The sequence below is a fragment of the Pezoporus wallicus genome, unplaced genomic scaffold (assembly GCF_028554395.1).
Source record: "Pezoporus wallicus isolate ANWC-B61680 ecotype Strahan unplaced genomic scaffold, APGP_CSIRO_Pwel_v1 contig_9719, whole genome shotgun sequence".
Taxonomy (NCBI): Eukaryota; Metazoa; Chordata; class Aves; order Psittaciformes; family Psittacidae; genus Pezoporus; species Pezoporus wallicus.
The window spans coordinates 757,865-769,215 of record NW_026642910.1 but is presented as its reverse complement, the minus strand read 5'-3'; the positions used below and the strand labels follow the sequence as shown (position 1 = coordinate 769,215).

The 11,351-nt window shown below is 53.0% G+C and overlaps 1 protein-coding gene across 6 annotated transcripts in view; it reads right to left on the bottom strand.

The window, feature by feature from the left end:
- Positions 1-848: 848 nt before the first annotated feature.
- The window catches only part of OPCML (opioid binding protein/cell adhesion molecule like), a 330,385-nt gene continuing 319,882 nt past the window's right edge, over positions 849-11,351 (bottom strand). For all 6 annotated transcript variants that reach the window (XM_057433183.1, XM_057433182.1, XM_057433184.1 and 3 more), the window contains 5 exons: positions 6,119-6,244; positions 5,403-5,537; positions 5,205-5,325; positions 4,773-4,924; positions 849-1,385 (listed from right to left, as the gene is read on the bottom strand). In XM_057433183.1, the coding sequence (XP_057289166.1) occupies positions 1,285-1,385; positions 4,773-4,924; positions 5,205-5,325; positions 5,403-5,537; positions 6,119-6,244 (635 nt within the window). In that variant the 3' untranslated portion in view covers positions 849-1,284. The remainder of the gene's footprint in view (positions 1,386-4,772; positions 4,925-5,204; positions 5,326-5,402; positions 5,538-6,118; positions 6,245-11,351) is intronic.

Genomic DNA, 11,351 nt, shown 5'->3' with positions numbered 1-11,351 from the left:
GCACGTGGTATGTGTGAGAAAAGGCAGAATGTGGATGTTACAGCTCAGAGTGTGCACCCATGTGTTTTCCACCCCTCAAAGAGCAGAGATACTTGGCCAAATGGTAGGAGAGGCCACCATGGGAGAACAGGGAGGTGAAGAGTGGTCGCATCCCCTCTGGGTGCCAGTGTCAGGACCTGGTGTTTTGCTGTGTCATTTAGTGCCTCTGCCCAATGTGGTGGTGTTGTGCTTTTGATGGGCAGGTTGGAAAGTGCTTGGGAAAACACGCCTGGAGGAACCTCCCCAACTGCTTGAAAGGAGGTTTTAGTGAAGTGGGGATTTGTCTCTTCTCCCAAGGAACAAGGGATAGGACAAGAGGAAACGGCCTCAAGAGGTTTAGATGGAGCTGAGGAACAATTCCTTCCCCAAAGGGTGCTCAGGCATTGGAACAGGCTGCCCAGGGCAGGGCTGGAGTCACCATCCCTGGAAGTGTTTCCAAACCATGTAGCCGAGGCCCTCAGTGCCATGGGTTAGTGGTGGCCTTGGCAGTGCTGGGAAAAAGGTTGGACTTAATGATCTCAAAGGTCTTTCCCAACCTGGTTGATTCCATGGTTCTAAGTGCTGGCAGCACATGAGGACGAGAGCCATGGGGCAGGCCCTGACATTGGGAGGGCAGCAGAGGAGTGGACAGGGGTCTGGAGCAAAGAGGGGTGGCAGCCTGGCTGCCCGATCTGGTGAGCAGGAGGTCCCCAGGAGGGCTGGTGGCAGTCCTCAGGGCTCACATCCCTGGGTGACCAGGCTCCCGCCCTCAGGAATGCGATGGTGCTTTGGGTAAGGAAGATGGTAGCTGGGAGAAGGACTAATGTGAGGGGTTTGACCCTGGTTGTGTGGGCTGAGCCCCTTGGAAGGGGCCACTGAGGGCGCTTAGGGAGAAGCTTTGGCAGCGAGAAGTGACATTCAGGACCAAGAGGGCTGAAGGCAGAGCCATGGGGCTTCAGCCCTTGGGGTCTTTTCGGGCATAGGTGGCTTAGTGAAACAACGAGATGGATATCCCTGGCGACAGCTCCGTGCCTGTGGGGAGCCCCGTCTGTGCCGGACCACGTCCCTGGGGTGACATCGGTGGGTGACAGTCTGGTGGCACGTGGTGGGGTCTGTACAGCATAACCGGCGGCGAGAAGGGCACCGAGACGGGCCCATCCCCGGCTGCTCAGCGCCCATCCTCTGGCGCATCGCCCGCCCCATGGAGAGGAGTCCCCGGGTGCCGTGGGGGGCAGCGGGGGCCTCCCGGGACCCTCCGCTCCCTTATCAAAAGTCGAGGAGGAGACGAGCGAGGAGGGTGGCCCAAAGGCAGAGCCCGGCGCCCGCCCGGGACGCCGCGTTGCCGCCGTCGTGCACCGCTCCGGGGCCTGTGCAGGGGAGAGAAGAAGACAAAGGCGAGCATTAAGGGCAATGCAGGTGACCACGAGTGACCCACCTCATCAGTGTCCTTCATATCCCACACCCCATGCGCTGGGTGTTCCTGGAGTGTTGCATTCCTCCCTCTTAGGGAGGTTAGTTTATGCATTGTTCGGCGAGCGTTGCTGGTGGTGGTGTTGGGGAGGTAGGCAAAGAGCTTGAGGGATGTTTAGAGGAGGCGTTGTCTTTGTTGGAGGAGGAGGAGGAGGAAGGTGCTTGGTGAGGCCCCATAGGCATGAGAAGGTGGCAGAGGACATCGGTTATTTGGAGTGTGGCTGTGCAGGCAAGTCTTTAGCCAGGAGCACAAGGGTGAGGAAAGAAGTGTGCTGTTGTCTCTTGGTTTGAGTGCTCTTGGCCATTCTGGACTTGAGTCTTGGGGTGGGTAGGATGGACCCCCTGTGGCTGGGGATGTTAAGGGGTTCACAGGCTATATTTGGAGGTCTTTTGGTCCTGGACAGCAGTTAGTTGGTGAGGTGTAACACTTGCAAGCTGTTTGCCATGGGTTAAGCTTTGACGTGGAATGGGAAGGGACAATATTTGAGTTAGCCTCGTGGAGACCAGTTGGCGTTGCCAGGGCAATCACAGGGGGTTGATGTGGGGTTTCTTCCTATCAGACACATGTCTAGGACAACATCGTGGTTTAACCCCAGCAGAAGCCAGGACAGACAGATAGTGGTGGCAGCAGTGAGGAAGAGGAGCAGTCAGATGCCATTTCAGAGGTGCTTGGAAGTGGGACAACTCATTCTCAGCACTAAAGGCATCAGCCTTTGGTGCTGAGCATGAGTTGGAGATGGCATTGGCCAGACATGTGGACTGTCAGGTGCATGGCGATGTTCTGATGTCATGGTGTGAAGGGGTTCTTAGGAAGCAGGCAAGGAGGAAGAGGAGGACAAAGATGATGCAGCCATTGAGGTCTGTGTGTGGACTGGAGGTCTGTTGAATCTCATAGGATGAAGGCTCTTATTTGGGTAGGTGGGTGCATGTGGGTGCCAGTTGGGAAGAGCCAGGGAAGCAAAGGCCTGGAGAAGAGACCAGGCACAGGTCTGCCCATGCTCCACATGGCATGGAGAGGCAGGAGGAGATGATGAAGGACAAATATAAGGTTGGAACATGGCCATGGTGTCATGCCACCAAGCCGAGGAGTGTGGTGAGGAAGCTTGGTAGACAGATAGAGTAGAGGCAGCCTGGCCCACGTGGACAGAAATGGATGGACAGCCAGAGAAGGAGGTTCCAGATCCAGAACATCAGGAAGTATGAGGAAATCCAGTGAAGACCAAGCGAAACAAAAGGTGACATCCTAGCAGGAGTCACTATGAATCCTCTGGCTGAGATGTAGGCACTGGTGAGTTGTTGTAGAGGGAGTTAGGAGGACTATCTGGATAGGTAGGACTTTTTCTTTTAGGACATCTCAGCTATCACCTGCGAGCAGCTCTCAATCCACAGCACAGAACCACATCTTTGTGGTGGAGACAACGAGGGAGGACGTAATGATGGAGGAGACCATGCAACCATCAGGACTGGACGAAGCAGATGGGGCTGGTGGTGGGTAGGAAAGGTGGCCAACAACCAACACATGAAGAGATGATGGTGGCAGTGGGTGCTCTTCTTTGCAGGTAACAGGTCGGGCACCCCGGGATGGTCGGCGACGAGAGCTGCGTTTCCAGAAGGGACACAACATTTGGGATGGACTCTGGACAGGTATAAGAACCCCCTCTCTCCCCCTAGCCCCTTCCTTCCAGAGGGGAAGGAAGGGGTTGGGGGGACGGAAAGGGTTAGGGGAGGGGATGGAGGGCTTGGGGTGGTAGGGAGGGGCTTAGAGCCATTAACTAACTCCTTCCTTCCCCATATCCCTTGGGCGTTAGCTTTTCCTACACCTACCCTTCCTATAATAAGAAGTCCCCTCTGGGATGGGATTATGGTGCCTGGTGCCAGTTGACATAGTGCAGGGGTGTCCCTCTGCTCCCCCTCCCTTCCCTTCTTATAAGAGGTCCCATGTGGGATGGGATTATTTATGGTGCCTGGTGCCAATTGACAGAGTGCAGGGTGGGGGGGTCCCTCTGCTCCCTATCCCCCCACCCCATTTCCCCTGCCTCTATTCACAACCCACTACACTGATGTCACCAGTCTAATAAAGCTGTGCTAACCCCGAGTCAGCTGCATGAGCACACCCAGAGTGCCACCTGTGCTACCTCAAGTGCCACCTATACTACCAAACCTCCACTACCCTATGTGCCACTTACAACACCCAACCTAATACCTAGACTATTCCAAGTGCCACCAGCACTACCCAACCTAATGTACCCAGCCTAACACCTACACTACTTAAAGTGCCACATACTCTACTCAACCTAACACCTACGGTTCCCCAGCTGCCACCTATGCTACCCAACCTAACGCTCACACTACCTAAAGAAGTGCCACACAAACACGTATGGTTCCCAAAGTGCCACCTATGCTACCCAGCCTAACAACTATGGCTCCCAAAGTGCCACCTGCAGTATCCAACCTCACACCTATGATATCCAACCTAAAATTGCCAAGTATGCTACCCAGCCTAACACCTACACTACATAAAGTGCCACATACTCTACCCAGCCTAACACCTATGGTTTTGAAAGTGCCACCCACACTACCCAACCTAACACCTACAGTACCCAAAGTGCCACCCAGATACCCAGCCTAACACTTATGGTTCCTGAAGTGCCACCTATGCTACCCAAACTAACACCTGTGCTACCCAAAGTGCCAATCTAACACTACCCAAAGTGACCCCTAAATCCCAACCTAACACTGATGTTGTACAACCTAACAATTACGCTTCCCAACCTGATACCTATGCTAGCCAAAGTGCCACCTATACTACCTCAAGTGCCACCTATGATACCCAGCTTGACACCTACACTTCCCAATCTGCCACTACCTGCGCCCCTTAACAACTGCCTGCATCCTTGCCAAGGGGACAACCTGCAAATACCCTTCACTGTGTCCCCAGAGTGTGCCCTTACCTGTTGGGGCCTTCTCCTCGTGCCTGCGTTCCAATGATGTCCTGTCTCTCCACCCTAAAAACCCACCATGACCACCACCAAGCACTGCTAAGCAGTGCCCTCCTGCATGAGCCAGTGCAGGTCTCCTCACCATCCTCTGATGTATCCTTGCACTCAGAGCTGATGCCATTTGGCACCTCGATGGGATGGCATTGTTTCATAAAACCCACTCCCTTTCATCGCCGGCCACACATCCTCCTCCTCTTCATCCTCCTCTTCTTCTTCCTCCTCCTCTTCTCCTTCTTCCTCCTCCTCCTCCTTACACCTTGCTGCAAACAAAACCAGGGTACCTACCATACAGGATGATGCTGGCATTGGTGTTGCCCAGCTTGTTCGTGGCCACACACGTGTAGTTGCCATAGTCCTTCTCTGAGACATTGAAGAAGGTCAGCGTGGACAGGCGGCCCTTGCTCTCGATCCGCACACCCTCCAGTCCATTGGCTAACCTGCAGGGTTCAAAGCCACACTGATGATACTTCGAGTGCAACACGCCATGCTTCTTGCCCTTCCCACCAGCTAAATCCCACACATTCCCCCTCCAGACTTCCCTCATCCCACCAAGACAAGCCCTGACAAGCTCTCCATCCCCTAACCCGTCTCCCTGCATAAGCTACGCGTCCCACATCAACCCTATCAGCCACCACCGTTGTCTCTGGAAGAAACAACCCACTTAGACCCAGCACAATGTGTTGAACCCACTCTGCCTCCATACACCTTAGCTCTCACCTAGTGTCCTCCTTGAACCACTGAAACTCTGCCACGGGGACAGCCGAGGCCTCGCACTGCAGGATGCCCTTCTGGCCCACCGAGGCGCCCGTGTTCTTGGCATTGGAGATGAACGGTGGGTCTGTGGAGATCCCATGCCATGTCACCCTGTGCCACGATCCCACCACCCACCACCGTTCCCCCGGCCCTTGCACTCACAGTTGACGGTGACTTTAACTTTCCGCACATCGGGAACAGCCACGTCATTGACGGCGCTGCATTCATACTCCCCGGACTGCTCCCGAGTGATGCCCGTGATCTCCAGGTACTCATCCTCGCTGACAAAACCCTGCCCTGGGAGATGGGCCAAACAGATCACACTGTCACCAGTGCTGGGATCTCACCCATAGACCTGCCCTCTTCTGACAGCCCCCATTCTGGTCTCTCATCCACCCAGGAAGGTTGGGACATCTTCAACCCATACCTAGGCACAGCATCTCTACCCTCTGCAACAGAAATCTTTGCACTGCCTTTAGCCACCTCTAAGGGGACATAAAACCATAGAATCACAGACTGGTTTGGGTTGGAAAGGACCTTCAGATCATCCAGTTCCAACCCTCTGCAATGGGCAGGGACACCATCCACTAGAACATGTCACCCAAGGCTTTGTCCAACCTGGCCTTGAACACTGCCAGGGATGGAGCATTCAGCAATTCTTTGGGCACCCTGTTCCAGGGCCTCACCACCCTTACAGGGAAGAACTTCTTCCTTATATCTAACCTGAACTTCCCCTGTTTCAGTTTGAACCCATCACCCCTTGTTCTATCACTACAGTCCCTGATGAAGAGTCCTTTGGCATCCCTGTAATCCCCATCTCTCCCACGTGAGATCCTTCCTCAGAACCCTCATCCACTGAGCCCTGAGCATGGTCTCACCTTTCCCGGAGAGGTGTCTCCACGTGACGGTGGGCTCTGGTCTCCCAAAAGCCAGGCACATGAGGGTGACGCTGCTGCCCTCATTAACAGTGATGTCTGATGAGATGTTCACAATCTGGGGGGGAACTGCAAGACACAAGCAGGAGCAAACCTGCTGTCAAACACACCAGCGAGACCTACCCCCATCACCAGTTGGCTGCATCCACCCCATTGCCCTGTCCAGTCACCAACCCAGTGTATCAGACGAGTCCAGCACGGAGGGGTCCCCAGTGCCCAGTGGGGACCAGATACACTGGTTTTCCCCCCAGACACACACATCCAAGAGCCCAATATCCTGCAACCAGCCTCATCTTTTAGCATGTTTATTAAAGAAAGCTGTTTAAATTACTGAGCGTCTGCTCCCTTCAATACCATCCATGGTGATTTATAGGACTCTATCCCCAGATACTCCATCTAATAAATAACTTGGCAATCTGCACATCCATAAATAACCCAGGCCCTGGCAAAAAGCAATTAAAGCCCATTCCCTGACGCCGCTTCCCAGCTCTCCGGGCAGTCAGACACAGCTCCCTTGGAGTGACTGAGCCCTGACACTGCTTCTGCAACACCAGGAATACTGTCCCAGTCCCATTCCTAAAGCATACAAGGTAAGCAGACCCGAGGTCACACAGCATCACATACCTGACCCTTGAAACAAGGGTGCTCCCACTGGGAAGAGTCAGAAATCTATCACAGCCGATACAGACACTGCCTGGAAAGGGACATCAGGGGTGCCCTGTTGCTGTTTTAATCCAGCCAACAACTAAGTACAATGCAGAAATTCACTCATCCCTCTTTTTCCCCCTTTCCAAGTCGGATGGGGAGGAGAATCATAGGAGTGTAATACCCACAAGTTGAGATAAGAAGAGTGTTTATAACACCAGTACAATCATAGAATCACAGGGTCAACCAGGTTGGAAAAGACCTTAAGACCAAGTCTACTGCTACTAACCCAGGTCACTGAGGGCCTTGTCTACACGGTGTGTGAACACTTGCAGGGACGGTGACTCCAGCCCTGCCCTGGGCAGCCTGTTCCAATGCCTGAGCACCCTTTGGGGCAGGAATTGTTCCTCAGCTCCATCTAAACCTGCCCTGGTGCAGCTTGAGGCCGGTTCCTCTTGTCCCATCCCTTGTTCCTTGGGAGCAGACCTGGCTCCATCCTCCTGTCAGGCACTTGTAGGGAGCGATCAGGTCCTGAGCCTTCTTTCCTTAGCCGTTCCCCATCACACTTGTGCTCCATTGCCCTTCTCTGGCCCCACGCCAGCACCTCAATGCCTCCCTTGCAGTGAGGGGCCCAGAACTTAACAGTCTAAAATATAAAATAGACAATGTATATAAAATACATTATAATGTATTCTATAATAATAATGATAAGGGAAGTAAGCATGGGGACAGAATATAAAGCTAAAAGGGGATAATGCTCCCTCCCAGCTTCTTGTGCCTCTCCTCACTGGAGGAGCCTGAGAAGTCCTCAGATCAGGGTAAGTACTACTTACTTAGCAACAACTAAAACTTCACTGTGTCATCAGCATCATTCTCAGACTAAATCCAAAGCACAGCACTGTACCAGCTACTGCGAAGCAACTTAACTCTATCCCAACCTTAACCAGAACACCCTACGTTTGCTTTCCCAACCACCTCCCTCAGTGGGACAAGCCACAGACCAGTCTCTGCAGCTAGATGTGCCCTGCAAGGCAGTGAATTGCCCAACACCTTGACACATGAATACAGAAGTACACGGTCTGTTATAGCAAGGAAGATTGTTTAAAAGTCCTTCATGGGGGGGAAGCAGCAATCTGGAAATGAAAAGTGTGCACTGCTGGAAAATGTAGTTAACGCTCAGAGTGGTGCCAGTTGACTCCGATGAGCTCTGATGGCCCTTCCTCGCTGGGACTAGGAGATGACGTTATCCCCTATTACCAGCCTCCCTGCACCTCGCTCTATCAGTAACAGCACCTCAGCGGGTACCAGGAACATCTAAAACCAGCCACGTCATCCCATAAAAGCCCTCCCACCACTGGGCCCTTGTCACTCACTCACAAGCCTGCAAACCAGCACTCCTCATAAGCAGTGCTAGACCTAAAGGACAGCATCTGGTGGGAGCCCAGGATGTCTACCCCTGATCCACAAGTCAGCCTGGCTGTCTTATGTGTGCTATTACTTACAGAAGCTCTAGAGCAGGATGAGGGTGATGCAGGACCAGCAAAATCACAGCTATCGCACTCCCCCTAGGTACCCCTGTGGGGTGACACCCTGCTCTACACTCCACGCTACCTGAAAGGCTGTGCCAGCCATGGATGACGGAGAATAAAACCCCAAACACAGCACAGACATTATCTTCTTCTCACATCCTTACTAGATACACGTGCTCCCTGCCAGAGGAAGGCAGGTGGCTCAGGACAACTAAAACCAACTCGAAAACTCGAGGTGCTGCATGCTCAGAACGCAGCCAGGACTGTCCCACTCTAGGCTGTCCCCCAGGACCATCACCGTCTGTCTTCCAGCAATACAGCCTTAGGACAGGGCTACTCTCCCAGGCTGAAAAAGGGGTCACACATGCGGGGGGTGGGGGGTGTAAGCTGGAGCTTCCCAGCCCTCTCCCAGCTCACAGTCAGCATCCCTTTCCCATTCCCTAACTCCTAAACCACACGTACAAAGTGACACGCAGAAACAAGCGTTCTGGACACAGATGCAAACCTCTGCTCCTCCCAGGCACAGAAATACTTTTGCTCCTGAGCAGGAAAATACCACTATCAATACACTCATCAGCCCTAGCCCCCTTCCCTTAGCAAAGGATGCTGACACAGTGGGCAGATGAGGCTTGATACCCTGCCACGACAGCGATCGTTGCCTATGAGGTTACCAGGACTTGGAGAAGAACATCTAAAGACCTTGATTACATTTCTATAGATCCTACCAGCCAAGCTGTTGAGGACAACGGCATCTCAAGGGCACATTGGCTTTGCCTTTAAGCAGGTTTAATCCCATGGGATGAGCGGATGGGAGCCAGGCAAATGCAAGGACACGAGTGCTGGCAGGAGGGACAGATCCAGCACCAAACATGACTCTGCAGCTAAAACCAACCTGCTGTGCCCCATAAACACCATGAGGTGGGTGCAGCCAAAGCACGCACAGATCTGCCCTGACAAGCACATCCTGCCATCCTGCTGTGCCTTGAGATGGGGTCCGGTTGGGATCGGGGTTGGGTGCCAGTCCTAATGCTCTCCTGGCCACCAAAGGCCACAAACAGCCCTACTAATATCTCACAGCCCACCAGCACCATTATGGATGCTGTTCCTATCATTTCCCTACTGACAGCATGCTTTCCTTGGATTCACTTTGTTTCTTTACATTTACTTGCCCTGCATCCCCTACAGAGCAGATACCCGTGACTTAAGACAGTAACCCATAGATTCATAGGATCAACCAGGTTGGAACAGACCTTTAAGATCATCAACTCAAACCATTCTCAACACTGCCAAAGTCACCACTAACCCATGGCACTGAGGGCCTCATCTACATGGTTTGGGAGCACTCCCAGGGTCGGTGACTGCAGCCCTGCCCTGGGCAGCCTGTTCCAATGCCTGAGCACCCTTTGGGGAAGGAATTGTTCCTCAGCTCCATCTCAACCCCTCCTCGTGCAGTTTGAGGCTGTTTCCTCTTGTCTTGTTACTCTCCACACTACATATATGAGACACAAACATACCAAGAACCAGCGGAACATGCTAACAAGCAGCCAGAGAAGATATTAGCAAGGTCCCTATCCCCCCCTTATTCATACTCCTGCCTTCCTTGTAAAAGACTGCGACTAGAAGCAAACTGAATACAGATTAAATCCCAAGGAATCGGGGAGCAGCCCACAGAGGATTTCCTTGACCCTGCATGGTATTAATCACAAGTAACTTAATGCATAATGTTTGCTGGGCCAAAAAGAATGCATTTGTGCTGTAATTTCTTGTTTGCTTGGAAAGCCGGCGAGAGAAATGGAATGTGAAAGCGATGCCACTAAATTCAATAACAATAAGCCTGTGATTTATCTCCTTCCTTTACCGCGCCAAACCTGAACCGCTTGCTGCGGTTCGCTCTCCATCGGAGCCCCTTGCCTCCTAAACCAGGGGCTGCAAATAGCCAAGTCACCCTTGTGACATCCCCCAAACCAGTCAGTCCATGCTCTTCCTGCGGGCACAAGCTCTGCATGTGCTCCACAGCCTCCCCATATGGGGACAAAAGCAACCAGGGAGCTTGGGCCTCTTGTGCTTCTAGCAGACACCCCAGTGCGTGCTTAGGGACAGCCACCACCACCCCAGCCGAGAGCACAGGTCCAGCCCGTGTCACTGGCAATCCCTTTTCCCTGCTAAACCACATGGGAAGAGCCAGCACGGCAGGCATCACTGCGTGACCACTGATTACATGTGATGCTGATGCACACAACCACATGCGAGCTGAGTCATCTCCCAGCTGCTCCTTACATCGATCCCGACTGGAGCCACTCACCGCAGCCCTGGACTATATTTAGCCACCAGATCATTCCTGATGGACGCCTCAGAGTGCAGAGCCTGGCTGAGCACTGCAGCTGACACACGCAACCTGTGTTCCTCCTTCCGCATCCTTGGCTCCTAGGCCATTAAATGAGACTTCTTCCTACACCTTTAGTAGGGTGAGATGACACATGGCTACCTACAGGCTCTACATAATACCAGACGACAACCAATCACCCACCTTACCCAAGGAACAGGTCCCCACAGAGACCTGGTCTGCCTACAGAAGGGGACGTCCCATCTTGAGCACCCAGTGGAAAGGTGATATCCTCCACAGACATCATGGTGCCCAGTGCCTCCAGATCTGCATGAGCCTACCTGGTGTAAGAGGGATGGAGCTGTCATTGCACAAGGAGTCACTAGCTACAGAAACCAGCACAAAGGTGCCAATGATGCTGCAAGCTCCTGTTTGGGGCTGATGCCCTTAAAGAAGAAATGCAGGCATGCAAAGTGCCCCCACATCCCACCTAGGGGGCAAGGAGGCAACATGAGGAACTTGAACAAAATACTGCATCTCAGCAGCAAAGATGATCATCTCCCATCAAACCTGTTCCTATGACAGCCCAATCTGAGAGGCTCATCCAAAGCTGAGTGTTTCAGGATAATGGATTAGGTGCCTCATTCAACAGAATGACTTACTTGAAATGTCCCAGGCA